This window comes from Euprymna scolopes, chromosome 4 (assembly GCF_053919585.1).
Source record: "Euprymna scolopes isolate OS-2025 chromosome 4, ASM5391958v1, whole genome shotgun sequence".
In the NCBI taxonomy this organism is placed as follows: Eukaryota; Metazoa; Mollusca; class Cephalopoda; order Sepiida; family Sepiolidae; genus Euprymna; species Euprymna scolopes.
In genome coordinates, this window is record NC_136485.1 from 34,546,360 (window position 1) to 34,571,467 (window position 25,108).

The 25,108-nt window shown below is 35.4% G+C and overlaps 1 protein-coding gene across 6 annotated transcripts in view; it reads left to right on the forward strand.

The window, feature by feature from the left end:
• The window catches only part of LOC145267012 (uncharacterized), a 360,917-nt gene that overhangs the window by 148,196 nt on the left and 187,613 nt on the right, over positions 1–25,108 (forward strand). For all 6 annotated transcript variants that reach the window (XM_080122916.1, XM_080122928.1, XM_080122955.1 and 3 more), the window contains exons 4-5: positions 13,350–13,500; positions 22,949–23,031. In XM_080122916.1, the coding sequence (XP_079979042.1) occupies positions 13,350–13,500; positions 22,949–23,031 (234 nt within the window). The remainder of the gene's footprint in view (positions 1–13,349; positions 13,501–22,948; positions 23,032–25,108) is intronic.

A 25,108-nucleotide genomic window follows, 5' to 3' on the forward strand; every position in this document is an offset into this window, starting at 1 on the left:
GTCACAATTCACTTTTAATTGCTGTGTTGTTGCTGCATTTATTGCTTCTCTTGGAAGTCTATTCTATTAATCAAGATGAATAGAATTCATGCGTGGAAAGACTAAGAGACTTGTAAACAATTCAAAGGTTTTATTGGACAGAGAAGATCCATTTACAGGGAGAGATCAACTATTAATTTTTTATAAAAGATAGTCTAAAATCAATCTCTTATTTGACAAATGGACAGGTCTCAGGGACATTTCTTTAGATTTCTATCTTGTTGGCATGTATTGTTTCTTGGTTTCTATGACACAAAATTGCTTGAAAACTTGATATCGTCACGTGACGCAATTTCTAAGACCTCTTCCAGTTAAATAGAAATCGACAGAAAAAATATTTTTTTGTAGTGTCTTTGTACACCTCTGTCTGGTGTAGAAGTGAATAATAGGTCCTGGGGTATATTGAAATGATGCTTGAGGAGATTGTAGGACAAATATTTTTAAAACATTGCAGAATTATCCTAATTGGCAACCATTCAGAGACATGCAACTAAGCAAATACCATCCATCAAAAACCTACCATACTTTGAACGCTCTGTTTCTCTGAAGTTCCGACATCTAAAAACTAACTTTAGAATATTATTGACCCTCCAATTTTTAGATATAACAAAAATTAGGTGGTAAAATAAACCATTTAATTTTCAACCACAAATATTATAAATAGGGATGTGACAACAGCATATTCTTTTCATTGTTTTGACTCTTGAGTGTATATCCGTTAATATCTTTGTTTTTATATAGGCTGATGTGGTTCTCGGTTGATTGACTGTGTCGGATATATACTTGAGAGTCAAAAGAATAAAAAGAATATTCTGTTGTCACAGCCCTAATAATAAATATTTAAAAAGTATTTTTTGCTGGAATATATTTACATTTCTCTTAAAAAAGTAAAAATTAAAAAATGGTTGCTTTCATCATACCTTTTCAAATAACCAATTAGATATATTTAAAGAGTTCTTGATATAAAATTTTTGTGCCTGTATCGTTTGAAATACCTGCAATTATCTATGTCTACTAAATCTTCACCAAGATTTACCGTCTATGCAGAAACAAATCAATTTATCACCCAGCAAGAGACAGTAGGAAGTGAACCTTGGGTTTATGTTTGGCAGCCTTGTACTTCTTGCTTTCTGTATTTTATCCTTATGTTCCATGAGTGATTTTTTTTTAGCAAAGAAGAAAGAATTGCTGTTTTATTGGTTGGAGTCTATCCATCTAACACTTATAATTGGCTAGTTTTGAGACTTGTAGTTTTTTTTTTTGTTTTTTTTTTTAGCTTTTTACATAAAATGGAATTATGCCTCGTCTGGGGCGATTTCATCAAAAAAAAAAAAAAAACTGTCTTTGTTAGGCATATTTAAATTTGTATGCAGCTATGGTTCAACCACACTTAGAATTCACATAATCAGTCTGGAATCACTATCTTGTTCCAAATATTGACGATATGGAATCCGTTCAGAGACCAAATGAACACCATCTATAAGAAACTTGACACTGTCTGAACGCTTTGTTTTCCTGGGCTGGAATTCACTGAAGTTCTGTCTAAAAATCTGACGTTGTAAACAAACACCCTGAACATTAATAGACATTCATTAATGCCCCGATTTTTAGTAACTGACTTTGTAAATGCTAACAAAATTATTAAACATCTTGTCGACAACAAACCTGGCCATCTTTTTCTTATTCCTGTGTGTATTTTAAAACTTTCTCAGCTGTATCATTCCAACAGAATCTTATGAAATTACCGTTTAACATTTTTTTCACTTCAATTTATTCTAAAACAAGCTGTACCTATACAACCATTGCCCGCGATACAGTGAAGTCATTTTAGTCTTTAATTTTTGTTTGCAGATTTGTAAACTTAAGGTAGACAACTCTCATTATATTCTTCAATTTAAAATGAATTATGCTCCTTGTTGATTCTAATTATTCCAATTTTTGTTAAACACTCTCCAGCTATTTCTTCAAATTCTATTAATAACTACATTTTATTTTAGTATTTAATTTATATTTTTATTTTCTGATTGTTTAATTTAATGATAGCGTATCTCGTCCATAAATGTCGCTTATTATATCTACCAAGTTGATTTCATAAATAGATTAGGTAATTGTATTCATTTTTAGTATCTGAGAGAGGAATCTATCACCATACTTTCCCTTTAACACGCCAATTAGACCTTTATTAAGTACAATACATTGTGGATGCGTTATCAGCAGCTCCTGTTGCTCTTGCTTCTCTTTATTTGTCCCTCAGTCCTCATTTTTTTAATGAGTGATTTTTCTGACAAAGAGAGAAGAAAAAGCTGTATTCTATGTTGGCAGTATTTTGCACGAACAATCGTCAGAGATGGCGAACATTTTCTGTTTCTGTCTATCCTTGTAGCCATGTCACTAGTAAGGGTGCTGGAGGTAAACGTTTTATCTGGGCTAATGTTATCTGCTTGATAGTCAGGGACCTGAACCTTGGATTAACCACTAAGGAGGCTGTCCTATCAACAGGTGCAAAGTACTGGGGCTGCTGTATTGCCATTTGGTGAATGGATTCTGGACCATGCAGTAACTTCTGGTGGGGCCTCTTGATGTCATATTAGTGGGTAATTCTTACGGCTTGACTTTATCATGACCTACAAAAAAAAAAATTTCTTTTCCTGTCTTAGTTTTCCCTCTCTGTCCTGCTCTAAGCAAGTCTGACGACCTAGTCCATAAATTCCAAAACTCCATCATGACAAGTTTCAAGAAAAAATACACGATTAAACCCGGATCTCCAACTTCCAACATAGACCCCTACTACCATGTCTCCTTCTCCAACATCTGGGGTCTACGTTCTAACCTTCCAGAGGTTGGAACCCAATTACAGGAGACTAAACCAGACCTTTTATTTTTAAGCGAAACTGGCATTGGACAGACTATTTCCCTAGATGAGTTCGTAATTAAAGGATACTCTAACTTAACTCCCAAATCTGACCCCCAAGATAGCCATGGGCATGGAATATGTGCCTATATTAAAGATGACTTTCCATATGGTAGGGACATCTTCAGAGAAGATCTTAACTTACGCTATATATGCTTCTGGGTTGCTTTAGCTCACACTACTGCATTTATATTTACTCTCTACCCCCCCACCCACCCACAACAGCAGAATTACTATCTTTAAAAGCATATCTGGAAAAATTAACCAAGTCCTATTTGCTTATCCTTCAGCTGACATTCACGTATGTGGAGACTTCAATGTTCACAATGTGGAATGGTTGACCCACTCAAACAAGACCGATGATGAGGGGAGGTTCTGTCATGATTTCTCCATTGCTTATGGCCTTACTCAGATTGTTCACGAACCCACCCATGTGCCCGACAATTACGGCCAGTATGCAAGTCTCCTAGACATTTTCTCACAACTTGCCCTGAACTATGTTCAGTTTCTGTTCTGTCTCCTCTTGGATCTTCCGACCACTTTGTTGTAGCAATTAAGATAAAAATAAAATGTAATAAGTCCTCAGACGTACCTCTCCACCGTACAGTATATCGATACACTATGGCTGATTGGGATATCTTCCATACATTTATATCAGATCTACCTCTGTGTTCCATGTTTAAAAAGGATGTGCCCTCTATAGTATCAGACCTGATGGAATGGTTAATTGTAGGTATAGACCGTTTCATACCATCGAAAAAGTTCCAGCAAAAACCTAACAGCCAGCCATGGTTCTCTTCAGAATGTGCTGCTGCCATTGCACACAGAAATCACTTTTTCCACTGCTTCCAACATAATAGATGTATGAAAACTAAAGCCACTTTCAGGACTGCCAGCAACCATTGTAAGAAAGTAATAAAGAACGCAAGACAGTTGTATGCTCAGTCTGTCAAGTCCAAAGTAGCTGAGTAGCGGCTTGGTTCCCACCAGTTTTGGCAAATAGCAAACAGAATCCTGAACAGAAACGTATGCTCTATCCCAACTATCATCAATGGACCTGAGGTAATCTCGTCAGCATCAGACAAAGCCAAACTCTTTGCCAAGAACTTTGCAGCTAATTCTACCTTTTGCGACCAAGGCCGCCAATCCCCAATATTTCCTCCTGTATCAGAAAAAATGCTATGTGATATACAAATATCAGTACGTGATGTTGCCAAACTAATCAAAAACCTTGATTCCAGTAAAGCAACCGGCCCTGATGGTATGTCAATTATAGTACTCAAAAACCTTCAACCAGAATTAGCGCCCATACTTACAAAACTGTTTAAACATTGTCTTAAGGAGAATTGCTTCCCATCACCCTGGAAAATCTCATGAGTATACCCTGTATTTATTTATTTATTTTATTTTATTTTTTTTTTTTTTATTATTACATTTTCACCCCAAACAAGGCACATTGCCACTTTGGCGTAGGGGGCTACTATCAGGGGAAACAACTACTGGGGTACTATGTAGGGATTTGGGTAGCAAGATGTTGGTTCACGTTGCACTTGAACTTCTGCATGTCAGTACAGTTGGGGAAGCATTGACCTGGAATGGAATTCCAAAGTCTAGCGGTTCTGGGGAAGAAACTACTGGAGTTGAAAGATCTTTTACATCTAGGGATCTCTACAGTGTGGGGGTGGGATTTTGCAGCTTGTCTGGTTTGTCGAGTGTGTTCACGCTGTGGGGGCACAAATGCTTGCAGTTCATCAGAGCATTCACCATTATAGTACTTGTAGAACAGGCAGAGGGATGCAACATTTCGTCGATGGGACAGAGGCTTAAGCTTTGATGCCAGTTTAGGGCCTATTAGATTGGCGACTCTCTTTTGAACTCTGTCAAGGAGCGAGAGACTAGTAGGCGATGCACCAGCCCAAATATGACAGCAATACTCCATACATGAGCGAATGGTTGCCTTATAGTGGTACAGGATACTTTCGGGTGTTAGTAGTTTTCTAGCACGGTAGAGAGAGCCCACCTTCCTTGCAGCGGCCCTGGCAATGCCCTCGATGTAATTGTTCCAAATCATGTTTCCTGTGAATGTTAGGCCAAGGAGCTTGAAAGACGTACTCTCAGATAAAGAGCCGTTGGCCATTGCTATAGGTGGTAGAGAAGGTTTCTTGTAATTATTGAATGAAACTAGTTTAGTCTTGGCGGCATTGAACCTGACCATCCATTTTTGTCTCCATTCCACTACTAATTGGAGGTCATCCTCTAGTGTTTCTGCCATTTCTTTAAATATGTTCATTTGTTTTCCTGTCGTGCCTGTTATAGAGTGTGGTGTCATCAGCATATATACCCATCTCAGAGGCAATTTTGTCGGGGAGGTCATTTATGAATATCAGGAACAGTAGAGGTCCAAGGATAGACCCCTGAGGCACTCCCGCATTTATATCATATTGTTTAGATGTATGACCGCCGAGGACAACCTGGATTTTTCTCTTATCTAAGAAGGATTTAATTATGTTAAGTATTCTACCAGTGATACCGTATGATCTAATCTTTCTGAGGAAACCCTCATGCCATACCCTGTCAAAAGCCTTAGATATATCTAGAGCTACCGCTCTGCCATCTTCCGCTTTGTCCAGTGAATGGTATATACGTTCAGAGATTACAGTTAGGATGTCTGCTGTGGAACGGGCTTGTCTAAATCCATATTGTTAGTCAGTCAGAAGTTTAGCATCTGTAAGGTGATGGACTAGAGCATGGTTAATTATGGTCTCAAATATTTTGGCAAAAAGTGGGAAGAGGCTAATGGGGCGATAATTTAATGGGTCAGTTCTTTTGCCAGAATTCTTGAATACTGGTACAATAGAAGCAGTTTTCCAACAGCCCGGAAAGCAAGATTTATTAAGGCATTTGTTGTAGAGTTTGGAGAGAACTGGAGCTACTTCGGCTGAGCACTTTTTTAATAGCACAGCTGGGATGAGATCAGGTTCACATGCTTTTGAAGTGTCAAGGTTTTTTATGATAGCATGCACCTGAGCAGGGGTGATTTTCAGATCATCTAGCATGGCGTCTGTCCGCATAGAAAATTCAGGTAGAGAGTGGTTGGAAGGGTCCAGTGTGGAGTTTGAGGCAAACCGACTGGCAAGCAAGTTAGCATTTTCGGTTGCTGAGCAAACAACCTCATGATTGTTGGTTAGTAGGGAATTGTTGATTGCCCATTATTTACTACACTGTTGTAGATTTTCCAGAAGTCACGAGTTCCTAGTTTTTGTGCTTTGATGCGTTTTTTAGTGGTTTCAGTAAATTCTCTCTTAGCTGTTGCTATTTCTTTCTTAACGTTACTTCTAGCTTCTGTGTACTTCTGTCTGTTTGAACTGGACTTATATCGGTTAAATCTGCAGTATGCATGCTGCCTTTGAGCAATGGCAGTTGTGGAAGTCGAAGTAAACCATTGAGGAGAGTGGGGCTTGCTATAGAATTTCCGCATGGGAACATGCGCTTCGATTGCAGTTTTGAACCATTCAGTGGTCTCGTTTGCACACTGTTTAGCAGGAAGAGAAAAGATATTTCCCCATGAGGCGTCTCTGATAAGATCTCTGATGGCTTCCCAGTCAGCCTTTTTATAATATCTCGTTGTTTTGAGCACTGGCTCTTCAGTTTTGGGTCTAAACTTTAGGGCAATTTCAACCATTATCACTGCATGATCAGCGTTCCCAAATGGGCTGTCGGCTTTCATTATACAATCATCAGGAACTGTGGTCAAAAACAGATCTAAAAGTGATGCATGTTGTTTTTCCTGGTCAGGGAAACGGGTTGGAAAAGTAACAATTTGTGATAGGGAGTGAGATATAGAGAAGCTATGAATTGTGCTGCCCGCTGCATCTGTGTAAGTAGAGAATCCAAGCCAATTTTTGTGATGGACATTAAAGTCACCAAATACATGTACTTGGGCGCTAGTGTCGAGGGAGAGTGCTGTGTCTATGCTGTCAGAGACTTTGTTTATTATGGCGCAGTCTTGGGTCGAGGGAGAGCGGTAGAGAAAGTAAAAGTAGCTAACGTTGTGTTGCATAATTAGTCTAAGGCCAATAAGTCTCCTGTGTGTCATGAATAAGTTGCTGGAATCTGTGTTAAATACAGAAGTAATCAACCATCTCAGCAAAAATAACCTTCTTAGTGACACACAATATTGTTTCTGTTCTGCTAGATCTACAGCAGATGTGCTTACAGTTATATCACATAGGATTAGTGAATCTGTCAATGGAGGCAACCTTTCTAGGGCAATTGTTCTTGACATATCTAAGGCCTTTGATAGGGTATGGCATAAAGGTTTACTTCACAAGATCTCCAGCTATGGTATAGCTGGAAATGTCTTCTCAATTATTAAATCATTTCTCTCTGATAGGTTCATAAGAGTAGTAGTTGATGGGAAAAAATCAGAAGCTCACAGTATTAATGCTGGAGTCCTGCAGTGGTCTATCCTGGGCCCAGCTCTTTTCCTGATCTACATTAATGATCTTCCAAATTGCATACTTACATCATTCGTAGACATTTATGCTGATGATACTACCATTTATGGTAGCACATCCAAGATTAAACGATCAAGTTCTCTCCGATTCTCTCTCCTCTGATCTTGAGCACGTGGTACAATGGGGAAAAGAGTGGCTTGTTACTTTTAATGCATCTAAAACCAAGCTTCTCTCTTTACATCATAAGCGTTCTGATCCCCATCTGGCATCAATTGAAATGAATTGCTCTCGTCTTGGGGAGGCCTCAAGTTTTGACAAGCTTGACCTTTACTCCTGGTTAAATGGAACACGTACATCAAATCTGTTGCGAAAGCCGCTGGAAAAATGGTTGGATACTTTTATCGATCCAGTAGATATCTCACTGCTAATGCAATTCTCTATGGATATAAGAGCCAGGTACACTCAAGGATTGAATACTGTTGCCACATCTGGGCAGGAGCTGCTAGAAAGGACTTGTCCTGCCTTGATAGAGTTCAAAATAGACTTTTCTCTTCGCTGCAATCTCTATCTTACAGAAGAGATGTTGCGAGTTTGTCTTTGCTTTATCATTATTTTCATGGAAAGTGTTCGACTAAGCTTCAATCTATGGTACCCCGTTGCCAAACTTTCACAAGAAACACTCGTCTAGCTGAAAACACTATCAATAATCCCCCCCTCACACACTCCTTTTCTGTGCCTAAACCTAAACAAAGATTTCATGAACAAAGCTTTTTTTTAGAACTGCACGCCTGTGGAATTGTCTCCCATTTTCCTGCTTTCCAGCTGACTACAATATGGTTGTCTTCAAGTCCAACGTAAACAAGTTCTTGATGAGTCGTTCCACTTGTTAACAAATTTACCGAATTTCCATTACTAACAAGTAGTATATTGTCCAATTGACTACTGTACACTCTTAACCCTTATCCTCGAGTGGTCTCTGGGCCTTGATAAGTAGTTACGTCTATTTAAATAAATAAAAAATTAAAAAATAACATGGTACAACAATAATGGATGATAATTTGCTAGTCATAAGCAAGGTTTAATTTGTCATCTTAAATGCTATTTGGGTCTGACTTTGAAAATTTGACAAGATAACATTATATGTTAGATATTTTTGATCTGTCTTGTTTTGTCTCTACATTCATCCTGGAGTGGTTGGTCTGACTTCCTCTAGAAAGTCAGCCTAAACGCTCCAATTAAATTGAAGATATTTATGATCGCATGTATCCAAAAGGTCATATTTTTTTCTGTTTCCCAATAATTTGTCTCTAAATTATTTTGTATCAGTATTAAACCATATGCATCAGTTCTAGTTCAACTTTAAGGCAAGACAATGGTACAAGGGTCTCATTAAAATTTAATTTTAAGAGATTTGTTTTTCATTTGATAATTGTTTATTCTATTCTGAAATTTTTAATTCATACTAAACTCACGCATTTTAAATCGTTTTAGAATAGTTCTTAATAAGCATTACAAACCATATATATATATATAAAAGCGAAAATGTGTGTATGTATTTATGTGTGTTTGTGTGTCCGCTAAAAACTTTCGACAGGCAGAACAAAAATTGACAAACTCAGTATCCATCCTTCGCTCCAAAAATATCGAAAAATTGGCAAAAACGTTTGTTTTTTTCACCCCGAAATCGACAGTTTTCGACGAGGGGGGGGTCAATACAAACGGTCCTCTCATGATGAGATCGGTTCTACGCATGCGTCAGATGATGTCATGACCTGATTTAGTTTAAATAGTTGAAGAACTGACTAAATTTCATGTACGTCGTGTTAGCTCAGTTGGGTCATTATCTAAACGTTTTGGGTTCGAATCGTGGTGTGAGATGTCATCTTTTTTTTTTCTCGATTTTTTAAATTTAAATATTGAACCAGTGTTATTTAAGCCATTTTTCACGTAACGTTCGTTTTTCTGTTTTCTTTTTTTTTTTTTTTTTTTTACAATGAAAAACCCCGCAGTCAAAGTTGACCTCATTAAGTCATTAAAACGTGCACCTGCCAAATCTAAGTAATTAAATAAATTCAAATGTGTTTCCATTTGTATGTCGCGGTGGCCCAATGGGTAACGTTGCACTTTTTTTTTTCACACTTTGCCTCACCTTCCAAAACTTTCTTTTTATTTTAACCCCCCCTCCCCCGGAGTTTTGATTTACCTCCGAACTCACGGGCAACGCCAGGTACCCCCCGCTAGTAAATGTATAATTCTTTCTCTTGTGTCATTTAAACAACTTCAAGTTAGTTCACTATTTTAGGTGATTTGTTTTTCGCCTATATTTGGAGTATCATGATGTATGATAATGGGACTTGGGCCCCTTAAGGAGGAGGACCATAATAGAATTTCTAGAAAAGATCGTGAGATGGATGGATGGTGTAAATCTTGGTTATAGGAAGCCATCAGAAGCCAGTAGGAATAGCTTCCACATTCTTATACCAAAATAGACTGAAGAGATTACAGACATGTCGATATGGAGAATGATGCAAATCAAGTCAGTTATTATTATTATTTATTATTTATTTTTATTTTTTTGTAAAGGAGTCGCCACTTATCAAGGCTCAGAGGCCACTCGAGGATACGGATTAATGAGTGTACAATAGTCAATGGGAAAATGGTGTAGTAATCGTTACTAGTGAGTTTTTTTTCATTTTATTTTTAATTTCAACTGGTGACCTGGGGCAGGTGTAAAAAGAAAAATAATTGACTAAATAAATTAACACATAACTGATGTAATTTTTGAGTAAATCTACTAATTTCCTCGAGTCATTCCCGACCTGATTTGAATGGAAAAATTAATCTATTTTAGTTATTCATGTTTTTTGAAGTTGATGGACTTAGGAGGGACAGATAACGTAAGACATGGAGTCAGTTAAGGATGACCTTAAGAAGTTGAGATTACAACCAGGCCTTGCACAAGAGCCATCAGGCAAAATCATCCAACCCAATAAATAATGATAAAATGTTGCTGTTTTTTAAATTTAGTGTGTATGATACTGTCTTGTCTCTATGATTGTAAAGATAGGGACTATCTTTACAATCATAGGGATTATCTTTTAAAGTAAGGTGGCCTTGTTAATATGGTGGATTTAATAGGGTTATAAGTTATTTTATAAAGAAATAAAACTTTGTTTAATTAATTGGAATGTTTATTGAGATGAGTATTATTTATTCATTTATTTATTGTAGACTATTACTCAGCAATAAATGAAAAATTCTTGAAAACTTTTTAGTGAATGAAATACTAAAGAAATGTTTGCCCTGTTATCAAATTGTTTTTACATCGTTCAAATCTGAGATTTATTTTTATTTTTTAGTGAATACTATTCCAAGAAAAAATGAACTTAATCTTTACTGTGCTATGAATCATATTAAGAAGATTCAGTCTGTTAGCTGTTGAAATGAATTTTATAAGGAAACATTCCAAAAGTAATGCCTCCTATTTTATTTTGCCCAAATGGATCAGAGAAGATTGCAAATTACATTGTTATGATGACTAAACTTATGATCTGAAAGTTTCATCTCTCTGTTGCAGATATTGACAGTGTGAGACTCTAAGAAAGCAACTCTGTCATGGACGTGCATCAGAAAGAGAAATGCATTATTGAATCCTTGGAAAAAGTGCATTGAGAATGCTGGTGACTGTGTAGAAAAATAAATTCTGGAGCACAAAGGTTGCTCATTTTAATGGTGCCACTCTTGCTTTCATAGCTCTTCAACTTTTTGAATTAAAAAAAAAATAGGAGGCTTTATTTTTGGAACCACTCTCTTATGACAAAGCATGTTCTGAACACCAATATACAGCCATCGTTCATCGCTGACAAAAGTGCATTAAGGAAGGTGGTGACCCATCAAATTTTTATTTCAATATTATTTTTGCATATGTTTTTAAAGGGTTATGAGATTTTAGCCAATGTTTGATATAATAAATATTGTTTTCATTATCATTAATTTCCATTTGCCACAAAATGACATATTTGGAAGAATTTTTCACTTTAATTTTCAGTTTATCATCATCGCTTTGATGTTCATTTTACATACTGGCATGCAGTAAAAACTTCCAAACTAACCTATCTCTGGCCAGGTTTTTATTTCTCTCTATTTCTCAAAGATCCATTTTCATCAGTTCCGTCCATGTTTTTCTTAACTTTTCTTTGTGAATTGTACTTGCACCCTTAACTGTTCTACGACTACTAACTCAAGAGCTCTCACCAATTCTTTCAACATGGCCAAACCATTGAAGTTTCCTATTCCGCACGCATCTTCCTATACTGTCCAGATTTAATCTTCCTCTAAGCTCATCAGTCTTCAAAACTCACATTACACATCCATCATATCATAAACTCACATTATACATCCATCATATCATAAAGTCACATTATACATCCATCATATCATAAACTCACATTACACATCCACCATATCATAAAGTCACATTACACATCCACCATATCATAAAGTCACATTACACATCCACCATATCATAAAGTCACATTATACATCCACCATATCATAAAGTCACATTATACATCCACCATATCATAAAGTCACATTACACATCCACCATATCATAAAGTCACATTACACATCCACCATATCATAAAGTCACATTACACATCCACCATATCATAAAGTCACATTACACATCCATCATATCATAAAGTCACATTACACATCCACCATATCATAAAGTCACATTACACATCCACCATATCATAAAGTCACATTACACATCCACCATATCATAAAGTCACATTACACATCCACCATATCATAAAGTCACATTACACATCCACCATATCATAAAGTCACATTACACATCCACCATATCATAAAGTCACATTACACATCCACCATATCATAAAGTCACATTACACATCCACCAAAGTCACATTACACATCCACCAAAGTCACATTACACATCCACCAAAGTCACATTACACATCCACCAAAGTCACATTACACATCCACCAAAGTCACATTACACATCCACCAAAGTCACATTACACATCCACCAAAGTCACATTACACATCCACCAAAGTCACATTACACATCCACCATATCATAAAGTCACATTACACATCCATCATATCATAAAGTCACATTACACATCCATCATATCATAAAGTCACATTACACATCCATCATATCATAAAGTCACATTACACATCCATCATATCATAAAGTCACATTACACATCCATCAGATCATAAAGTCACATTACACATCCATCATATCATAAAGTCACATTACACATCCATCATATCATAAAGTCACATTACACATCCATCATATCATAAACTCATATTATAAGCTCACACCGGTCATATTTCTCATCCATATATCATCATCCATCTGCATTATCTTATATTTCTTGCACAAAAGCTGGTTATCGTTTCGCAATCTATGAGCAAGCTTCTTGTGTACCCAATGAGATGGGAAATTTGATCATTTCTAATAAAATAAATAATTGAATGACCATGATTCGGTTTATTCATGTCGACACACCAGTTAAGCAACATTAAGCCTGGTCTGAACTGAAATGGGTGACCATTTGAGAATTCCAGGTGTTGTATGTACTTTCCACTTATCTCTGAATTGTTTCCAATTATCTAGCATTTCTTGCCACTGGATTCAAGCAATGCTGATTCAGGAGAGGTGTGGTTGGGGATTATACGACCCTTCCTCACAATTACTTGCGCAGTTACCCCTGCAAAAGGTATCCATTGTCTCTTGAAACTGAACAGAGGCATCACATCGTATCAACTAAAATAAATTTGCTTATGTGGATATAAATTGATTAAAATTTTGGTTTGGAATATCTCTTTATTATTCTTTATATTTTGTCAGTTATCAATAGAACAAATTAAAGATTTATTTTCCAAATTTATTCTTTCAGAGTCAGCATCAAGATATGGAAACTGAATATAGTAAAATCCGTGGGAAATTAGAAAAATTCACTGAAGACAGCAAACAGAAAGATGCAAACAGAAATGAAGAATTCATGCAATTAAAACAAGAAAAAGAAATGGAAATTATAAAACTCAAAGGTAATTTCAATTTCTTTTTGTTTTTCTTTTGAGAAAGAACATGCGTGCAGTTAAAAGTTGTGGATTTGTTGATGCTGAATTGTAACATAGTGTGGATGCTGAATTGATAACGTTTGAAATCTCAGGAAAGACATGGAAAACATTGTACATCACGTGGGTGACATCATGACTGTAACAACGATGAAATGTTGTACAAACCAAAAAGTGAGTCTGAATTAATTCCTGTTCTTTTGACCACGTTTCGACTGAAGCCACAACATGTGTAGAAGTCTACAAGATTACAGAATGAGATTTTTTTTTGTTTTGTTTTTATTAGTGATTTACCATTTATGAAGGCCTAAAAGCCATTTAAGAATGAGGTTAACGAGTTTGTCAGGCAGACAGTTGGACAATATTGTGAGGATTCACAATGATAGTTTTAATGAAAATTTGATTATTTAAGAGAACAGATCAACAAGAATTTAACATTAGACACAAAAACAACCATGTTGTAGTCAAATGGAAAGCAGCTCTGCAGTATTGTGTTCCACTGATGAGTAGTATTCAGAAATTAGCTTTGTTCATGGAAGTTCTATTTAGTTTTAGGTACACAGACAGAGAAAGGAAAATTATTTACAATTGTTGTAACTAGTACGAGTTTTTGGTAAGAATATTTTACAGAGAGGAATCATAAATTGGAGCTTAGTTGAGCATGTATCATAAATGTACTGATAGAGTAGAGAAAGACTAACAACCTCTTTTCTGTGAGAAAAATTCTCTCGGGAAGAGGATGTCACCCACTATCACTCGAAATTGGTTTTATACTCTATCGAGGCAATAGAGAATGATATAATAACTAGTGTTGGGATGATTAATCTGAATCAGAAAAATCGATTTGGAAAAATCAGAAAATCGATGCCTATTGTCCGATGCCAAAACGATTCTGTTAATTGTCTTTTGTTATTTGATTTTGTTTAAACCCAAATCTTCTATTGCTGATAATAATGATAAAATAATAAATATTTTTTTACTTTAATCTATCAGTGAAGCTAAAATCGATATATCATTCCCCACAAGTGTCTTTTGACGTTTAGGAAAATATCTGCATATTTAAGATGTGTTTTTACAAAAATCTGGGCAAATAACAATCTTATCTATATATCTGTGAAAGTGTCTGTCTGTCTGTGTACATTTCCCTACAAAATAACTCTGTCAATTTTCAGTCTACAGACTCGAAATTTGATATACAGGGTAGTGAGATTTGGGAAAATATTTGTAATCAGTTTTCGGCCAGAAATTTGGCTGTTAAGGGGTAAAAGTTCAACCCCCTCCTCTCCTTTCTCACATCCCACTCCTACTTTTATCCTTCAAAAGCTAACCGGACACAACCTACTAACGACTTACGTGACCTAGATACACAAAGTCATCCCACCTTATACATGTCAGCAGGAAAAAAATAAATAAATAATAATAATAACAATAAAGACAACAAAATACAAAATTTAAAAAAAGATCACGCTAAAGCAACAAGTTATAAACTAAAAAAAAATGAATAAATAAATGAAAATATAAACATGTTAATTACCTAATCAGACCATACATAAATCCCCTCCTCACATTTGCTCAGAGGCCCCACACAGCTATCCAACTTCCGCTCCATCATCTAGCATGTTTTGAATCAATCTGTCACGTCTACCATTTGAAAAGGGAATTTTTTCCGAAATTAATAATGGATATTGTCGCAGACATAACAAGTAAGATATTTGTACCTAATACAACTGAATAAATATATGTATATACAAACATATATGTATGTACCTATTGATTTGTAAATCGCCACTTGTTCTCGTCTCCTTTCACCAACAACGACTATATTTCATTCCTCGCATTGTGGTAGCCTTCTAAATGTCTACTACATACCTATCCCATGCAATGCTTCAAGCAAACTTCATATCAATCCTATATATATACATATATATATATATTTTCTCAAAACGTCATATACATTTGTTTTCCTAAAAAAATTTTATATTTCCCCTCAAATCTCTAACCTTGATAGAGGGGAGACTAAAACTTGCTGCTATGGTTTCAACTGATCTGAAATAACAGCAAGGGAAACTTGATTCCAAATATTTCTCATATGTTATATCTCCCTTCTTTTGGAAATAGGGTACAATTATGAATATCTCCAGTATCACATAATCCTTATACACTGAAATTTACTTTATGTATGAAAACCAAAGAGGGGAGATATAACAAATGAAAAATATTTGGAACCAAGTCTCCCCTTGCTGTTATTTCAGATCATTTGAAACCATAGCAGAAAGTTTTAGTCTTTCCTCCATCAAGGTTAGAGATTTGAGGGGAAATATCAAATTTTTTTAGGAAAACAAATGTATATGACTGAAACATTTATAGCTGTAAAAAGTTCCAAAAATAAACTCTGGATGATCCCTTTATTGTGCAGCCTTAAAGGCAAATATTACATAGCCACAACACAATTCAAGTCATTAGCTTTCCAACGAACCTTCATTTGTTAAATTCTGATCAGTAGTCGCTGAGATTGGGAACTTCTAAAATTACCAAAAAGGTTTTGTGTGTGTGTGTGTGTGTGTGTGTGTATATATATATATATATATATATATATATATATGATGATGACGATTGCAACGTCTTGTCAGACGAGTGCCACTCCCTCAGCGTCTTGTCAGACGAGTGCCACTCATGAGCCCAAAAATGACTTTTTTTTTTTTTTAGTCCTACCGATGAATTCACACGCTCAAGCAGGCATGACACTGAAGACGGTCATTGAGATCAATTATTACATGCTTCCAGCATTTCAAGCCTCCACACGTCACAACTTTTCCATCGCCACAACCATTTTTATAGACAAATGCTTGAGGGAGTATCTATACACAGATGATGTTACAGAGTCTTAGCTTTGTACGACAGCTAAGTCTCTCTCTCAGTTCAAAATGTTGAGATCCAGCAACAAGCAAGAGCAAGACAGCCAGCAGCAAGTTAAACTGCAGACCAGCTTAATGCGGGTACTGGTCTCCCGCTTTATGGTTTTTAAATCAGAGATTTGCTTCTCCTAGAAAGCTTGCCTTCACCACAGCTTACGGGAGCCCTCTCCACCCCAAGACACACATACATACAAACACACACGGTGCTAGTTGGCCGTTGACCCCGAAAAAGGGTTCATTCGCCCTTTGGAAGTTCTTGTTTTTAATCCTTCAGGGAGACTAGCCACCCTCCTCACCAAACAAGTCTGGTGGGAGAACCAGTTTAGTCGCCGGTGACCCGACCATGAGGCAGGTAGTACTGGGTTACATGGTACCAGTAGCATATGACATGACCTGACATATATATATACATGCGCGCACACACACACACACATAAAACCTATACATATATATATATAATGTTATTTGTTTTTGTTTTTGCGATACGTTTTGAATGAATTCAATTATTTACAAAACTGCATTTTTACCTAAATGCGAGTTGGGAATAATTTTCTCTTTAACCAACTTGGTACCCCCACATGGGGAGCGGTGTATATATTATTTTTAATATATAATTATCCACTGACACGTGTTTCGTTGTCCACAACTCATCAGAGTGGCTGAATCTAGCGAGATTCAAAATCGGGACCCCATAGTTTAGGCTTCTTACCATGGGGTCCCGATTTCGAATCTCGCTAGATTCAGCCACTCTAATGACTCGTAGACGACGAAACATGTCAGAGGATAATTATATTTTAAAAATAATATATATTAGTCATCCACATACAATACTGTTTCACTGTTTCACAGTTCCTCAGTGCAACTGCCTCAAGCCAGGATCGAAACCCGACCGCCCAAATGACGGTCAAAGCTTCTCACCATTACGCTATACTGCTGCTGCTGTGTGGGTAATGAATAAACGATGTTTGATATGTATATATAATATATGTATACATATATATACTGGTAGCCAAATTGAATATTGAAAAGCTCATCTTTGGTTCTATGGGACAAATATTGAAATGTTCATAGCTTTGGTTCTAAAGGATGAAGCTACATGAAGGCTTTTTGAAGATTATAATACTATTCTATGGTTAGCATTTTATGACAATTGGTAAAAAAAGAACCTATATTTTTAAATCAATAAAATATGCCCAAATTTACCTACATTTGTGTATATATATATATATATATAATGTATAAGGGAGATACGCACACATATTTGTCCTTCCCGATCGTGCGAAAAAGACAGTTTTTGAATCCTACCCATGTTGGGAAGCCCATACGCACACATATTTGTCCTTCCCGACATGGGTAGGATTCAAAAACTGTCTTTTTCGCACGATCTATGACTTTTCTTTTCTTACATTTTTATTTCAATTATCCTGAAGATGTCCTATGAAATAAGGACGAAACGTTGATTTTTTAATAATTTCATTCGGTTTTTCTATTTTTCTTAAAACATATATATATATATATATATATATATATAGTGTCCTGCAGGCCAGCTTCAGTTTTGCTGCTTTAGTTGTCTCTTCTGTGCCCTTGCCAGGCCACTAATATGAAACAGAAAATTTTGTTTAAGTACTTACAGTAATATGGACATGCTGAACAAAGTTCTGGTTTAATAAACAGGCACACATCCTGATTGAAGGTAAACAAGGAAAAAAGCAGGCTGAGAAAGATTTGGAATGATTCCATCAAAGATAATTTCAAGCAATGGGACATCAAAACCAAACTAATCAATAGTTTCATAGAGAAAATCACCATGACCAACATGTATTCTGCATCTGAGATGGTAGATGTCACAAATTAAAGAAAGAAAACAAGTCACGCATTCCTAATTAAAGATTTTAATCAAAAGTGCACAAACATGGTTTATATAATCTTTTACTCGAGACAGATTCATGTTAATTGAAAGGGTGGGATGGATGATTGAAACGATAACATTTTTCCCCTTATTAATTACTAGTTTGGGTGCCTGGCGTTGCCTGGGTATTTGGAGGTGTGTGTTGAGCAAAATGAAATAAAAATTTTTTAAAAAGTGGTAGTAGGCAGGCAGGCTCGAACCTGTACTGCAAAGGAAAAGAATGTCAAGATATCAGAAGGATAGAAAAACTATGCCGTGCAACTGTTGTGTTTGTGCGGTTGAATTAGAATGAGCACTGGAAGCGTTTAGCCAGTAATAAATCCCTTAATTAGAAGGGCAGGTAAAGGGAGATGACTCCTAATAAATCTATGCTAGACATAACAAACATGGTATAACAATAACAAATGCAAATCAATATTGTTGTAGGAATACAAAATGAGAAAGAATCTTATGATATGTTGGGTGTAAATATGGTTTTCTAGAAAATGGAAAGCTATTTTCTCGCATATGAATCTGGAGCAGCAAAGACTCACGTAGATGAACTATTTGTAAGGAATAAGGATGGGAAGCTCTTGAATGATGCGAAAGTAATAGCTGATGACACAGCATAAACATCTGCTTACTCTTTATTGGACTGTTGAACAAAAAGATGGGTGGGGAGTTTGTAAAATCTGGATTTCCTTTTTTGTTTTTTAATTTAGTATTGAAAACATTAAGCAACCAGGAGAAATGACACAAAATATTTCTTTCATTTATGTAAATGAAACAGTAGATGTATGAATGTATTTATGTATATGTGTTTCTTTAACCATTAATCTCTTACATTACTGGTCACATAACCTTTAAATTAACAGGAAATAGTAATCATAGATCAAGGATGGTTTATAACAAGTAAAATCTTTGTTTGGATCTATGAATAACGCATACAGAAATATGTCAGCAAACTGAAATACAAAACATTTATTTCAGCTTGCGGACATATTTTTATAAAGTCATGAATTCGATTATAGCCACAGCTAGAAGTCATTTAATTTTAAAGCTTCCTTATCTATCTCTCAGGTTAGTTCAAACAGTAAGGAAAGTGGCTGTAATGCTAAATAAGAGAATGAGACTGGAGTGCTACATGTTTTGATTTTGATTCTAGCTGATGACACCCAAGTCATTTTTTTGTAAACTTTTGAAATCACTACTATATATTAGGTACAATATAATAATAAATAGAGAAATGATTCTGTAATAAAAAATATGAAATCTGCAAGAATGAAAATATATTCAAGCGTATTTTACAATTGGGCCCTCTTCTGCTAATTCCAAATATGATCATGAATTGTGTATTTTTCACATAACTTCTACCTGAAGTATCATTTTCACTGTAACCGATTTCCTGTTCAAACTCTTTGTTGTCAATATCTAAAAAAATACTCAAAAAACTTGTTTAGATGATAGTCTTTGGACAATAATTGTTCACAAGGTTTAGGAACAAAATAAGATTGTAGTTTCATTTTGTTTTTTTAAGATTTGTTCATCAAAATTGAGGTGGTTTGTCCTCTTAATTTGCTGTTAATTTCACTTAATGACTTCTAACTTTGATGACCATCTCAAGGCGGCCTCAGAAAAGATCGAAAGCATTCATTGTCACCAAATCAAACAGAGATTAAACCATTGATGGTTTGTTTCCTGTTAACTGAGGTATGTCTCTAGTCTTGTGCAGTTCTAGAATGTTCACTCTCCCAGGCTTTGCCTTCCCTCTTTGAGAAAGATTTTTGCATATTGCTAATAGCCTAACACACCCCTACTAAGCAATACCAATGGGCCTATCCAGGCATTTTTTGCAGGTCGCAGTGCTTTTTCTCTAGGGCACTGGCTTTTCAAATCACATTTTCTGATACTTGTCACAGCATCCCGACTTGGAAGGGAAATAAATAACATTTTCTAACTTTGGCTCCCAAAGGCTCGGATCCTGGCTTTTAGCTCATTTTTAGTGTTGCAATTCGATCTATTAGTGTCTTGTTCCACTGTGCCCCACACAAAGAAGTCAAAGAGGAGGCCAAATATCTGTTGAAGTGTGGTTGACAAAGTTCTTTGGCAGCCAAACCTGAGTCTTCTGGTATTTGTTTTAATGGCATAAAGCCATTTGATTTAAGAAGCTAACAAAATCAAAAAATGATTATTGCAAAGATGTTTATTGGCCTTAGTCTTGAAAAGACCAAGGCTATAGATAGGAGGAAAACAGTCAGCAAGAAGAGTTCCACAAGCCTGCAGTTTTTGGAATTAAGGTATTGGAATAGAAAGTTATATTACAATGAAGTATCAAAATGAATTGAGACCACAAGATGAATAAGGCAAACGAGCCGATACAAAGGAAATGGGGAATAGAGCAGGCTATTCTGAAGAACGTGTGCCATAATGGTATTTACAGAAAAGATTGAGGCTAGCAACATCACGTCTGTGAGAGAGAGGTCTTAGAAAAGAAGATATATATGGAACATGCATGCATAATGATAAAATGAAACATTGAAATAGAACAGTCACTAGATAGCATAGTCTTGTAAAAACAAAAATTAAGAAAAACAAAACTTTATAACAAAATATAAGAATGTAGAAGTTACTTCCAATAATAAACATGTTTAGGTAAAGTAGTTGACCGAGTCACAAGTCAGTATGTTCATAGAGTAAGTAATATACCTATGTATTTTGCAGCATATCCTTATATATGTGTCCATTTACCTTTGTTCTTGTTAGTGTGTGTATATATATATATATATATATATATATATATATATATAAATATGTGTGTGTGTGTAAGCTGATAAAGGCTGGATATATACAAGCCATTATGTCCATCTTGCCACCTCAGGGACCCAAAGACATGGGGTAATTTGTAGAGAATGCATTATTGGGTTTCTTTCATTTAGCCAAAACTGATTTTCTTGATCAGGTCTTCTAGAAATTTTTAAGTTCACATATATGTGTTACTTTCTTGAGCTTGAAACAATTTCCATTGGTTGGAAAATACTTTGAATTAATAACACCATCATGTTAAAAGTTGTTAGCTTTAGGAAGTGATGAAGAGAGTATATCAGAACAAATTGGAGAAAGAAAGGGCGTAAGCAATTAGAACCATTTGTGCTTCGGTATTCATTTGAATTGCAACTATCATATGCCCTTTGCAATAGAAGGGAACATGAGGTCTCCCTTGACTTGGATTTGGTCATAATAGAAACAATTAAGTGATTTGAAAATCCAAAAGTAGGTAGTATGATAGATGTGCATCGTTCAGGCCAAGTAGTCAGAAAGAGATTCAAAAAGGCTTGCAAAATATCTGTAAGCATCAAGAACATAAGTGGGTTTATCAATAATCTGAATCTATATATCTATAAAAGTAAAATTGCCTGTCTGTGTGTGTACATTTCCCTACCAAATTACTCTGTCAATTTTCAGTCTACAGACTCGAGATTTGACATAACGGGTATTGAGATTTGGGAAAAATTTTTTAAAATTTGGCTGTCAAGGGGCCAAAGTTCAACGATTTGACCTTTGAAAACTCTACCAAACTCCTCCGCCAATTTTGGGTCTAAACACTTGAAATTTTATATGTTACTTGGACATGGATCAAACTTTTTAATTTGATTTGAGCCCATAACAAATGTTAAGGGGTGAAAATTGGGGTCGAAGTTAAAAAAAAAAAAAAAAATCTGACCTGTGCGGTATCTACCAAACTACTCAGCCAACTTTTGGTCTAAACATTTAAAATTTTACATAAAGTGTATTCAGACATGGGGCAAGCTTTTTAATTGGTTTTTGGCTAAAAGTTTGGCTGCCAAGGGGTCAAAGTTCAATAATTTGACCTTTGCGGTCTCTAGCAAACTATTCAGCCAATTTGGGATCTAAACTCTTGAAATTTTACATAAAGGGTATTCAGGCAGACAGCAAGCTTTTTAATCAGTTTTTGGGAGAAAATTTGGCTGCCAAGAGGTCAAAGTTGACAGAGTTGACCTTTGCAGACTCTACCAAACTCCTCTGCCAATTTTTGGTCTAAACACTTGAAATTTTAAATTAACTTTCATCAAAGAAAAATGTCAAAGAGATTACCCTTTTGTATCAGAAGGTTCTTCTATAGATTCTTTGACTTGATTAACCTGAATTCTATCGGAGTTGAACATAAACTTTTCACATTCACATAGCAGTGCCTGGTAAGCGCCAAAAACTCTTTTTTATAGACAGACAGTAATAGAACCTTCTAGAATATTCACAATTTTTTTCCAAAAGTTCCAAAACCTTCTTGACTCTTCTGCTTTTTTCTAAAACATTCTTTTTCTTTCTCAGTTATTAGACTTTTGTGAAATTGATGGGTGAGATGAGGAAGGTAAATTAAGTTCTCATGACAATTGACTTTGAAGGCTGTTAACCCATTACCCACCAGCGTCCCATTAATGCATTAATGGGATGCTCAAAAATATCTACATTTACATCTAAAAGTTTCCCTTAATTCGGACGCTGATAAGTTAATAACAATTGTCCTCCATGATTTTCCAGACTGTTAATGTTTCAAACTAATGAATTTTCTGTAAATATTTCTGCTTTCTATTTGTAGATTTAAACGCCAACCTTTTTCGAGAAAGTGAGCAATACAAATCCGAGTTAATAAATTTGAAACAACAACTTCAACAACAACAGGTTGGTGCGACTTTCTTTATCAAGTTTTGTATGCTTAGTACAACTCTATTTTGTACTTCATATGGAAATTGCTGAAACTATGATGGAGTATCATTTGTCTTAAGATTTATGTTTCCTTATAAAATAAACTTCTTCATTTGTAAAGTTTTTACATCAAGTTGTTCCAGAAGATTAAAAATACCATTTTGAAGAGTATTTCAAATTAATATCCAGTTTACAAACAAAATAGGTGTATTTCTAGTACTTGTCCAGAATAGACATCCAAGATCCACAAATCTTGATAACGAATTCCTGACTTGGACACGATACATCACAAACCTTTTGGATTATCACAAAATACTATTCTCATCTTGGGTATTCTGATCAAATTTCGGTTGATGTAACCTACGATGTTGAGGTACTTCTTATGAAACTTAGAGAATCTGTATAGAATTTTAAACTGAATCTATGGTGATAGCTTGTTCTCATTCCGTCATCCATGATCAGGGAGAAGTATTAAGTAATTTGTAATTGTATCTTTAGTATTAACCATATTGAGGATTGAACCATCAACCTCTAGAAGACTGTCACTTATTATTACTGTCGCACTGTATCTGTCATGCCAGGGGTGCCTGTGGACAAAATCTTAGAAGCCTTAAACCAGAACAAGAGAAAACTACCCCCATGGATTGAGTAAAGGACTATTGAATTCTGTGTAGATTCCAGAGTTCACACCTGAAGAACGTCAGCATTAACCAAAACATGATAATATCAAAGAAGAAAATCCTTTTCTCCAAACTTTCAAAACATTACTCATCTTATGTGAAGAAAATGCAAAGAGATTAAAGACCTTTGAAGACATGAAATTCACAAGCCAGAACACTTACCAGGATTCCTTGATTTAATCTGTAGTTGCATAAGCAATGCACTTAGTATGCTACCAAGGCTGGTAGAGGCTTTCACCAACACCCATCCTTCTTGACTGAGGCAACTCAAGAATTTAGGAGAATAGCGATTATTCTTATCACGATAAGTGCATCACACAAATTGAATCAAATCTATAATTTCTTTTACAAGTTCCTATTTGGAAATTACTTCAAACTCCCCACAATGGGGATTCATCCACAGAAAGCATGAGTTTCTGAGAATGCTTTCTGCAGGAGTAAGGTGAAGAAAGCTACCTTGAATTAGAGACGAATGTAACACGTCCTTTCACGTCGAAACATAACTAGAAACTGATTTTGCTTGTGCCTTTTCAAAACGAAAGAATGTGCATCACACATGTGTATTAAAAAAAAAAAAAGGAAAAAAACATTCAAACTCCCAAAATGCAACATCAGGCGATGTAAATTCCAACAAATAATATTTTATTAATATGCCTTATCCCAAGTTATCAGCCTCCATCCTCTCTTTGCAATCTTGTTTCTTCTACAAAATAAGAATCTTACTATTAATCTGAAGCTAACCAGAAATGGTAACAGACCCCCCTCCATCTGCTTTAAAAACAAAAAACCAGAAAAATAATAATTTATTAATCTCTCCATTTGCAGTATCTTCTACAAAAAAAAAGAAAAAAAAGGAACATTTAAAAACTTTTTTGAGCAATCAATAAAAAATACACAAATGCTTTGCAAAAAATAATAAATAAAATAAATTTCTGTTCACCTAGCGTTTGTGTAGCTACATACCTCAAGACTTGTGAATCTTTGTAAGTACTATAATTCTTTTGATGTCTGTTTTTCATTGAAACTGTATTTTCTTGATATTTGCACAAACCCCCTTCAGAACATAACTCTTAACATTCAGAATGGAAGAATACAAAATTAGGTGAACTGCATTTGAAAAAAAAAAAAAAGTAAGCAAATTTTTTCTAACCATTTATAAATTAGTAACAACTTAAACACTGGCAAAAGAAAAATGAATTGGACAGTTTTCTTTCAGGTTTTCTTATAAAAACACATTTCTTTTATATTTTAATAGATGAAGCTTTCAAAGGTGCATTTACGTTTTGTATTGAATAAAAAAAAAAGATAATAATTATCAATTAACGTTAAGTGGTACAGTGAAGTTGAGGGTGGTTAAAAGGCTCTCCGGTTGG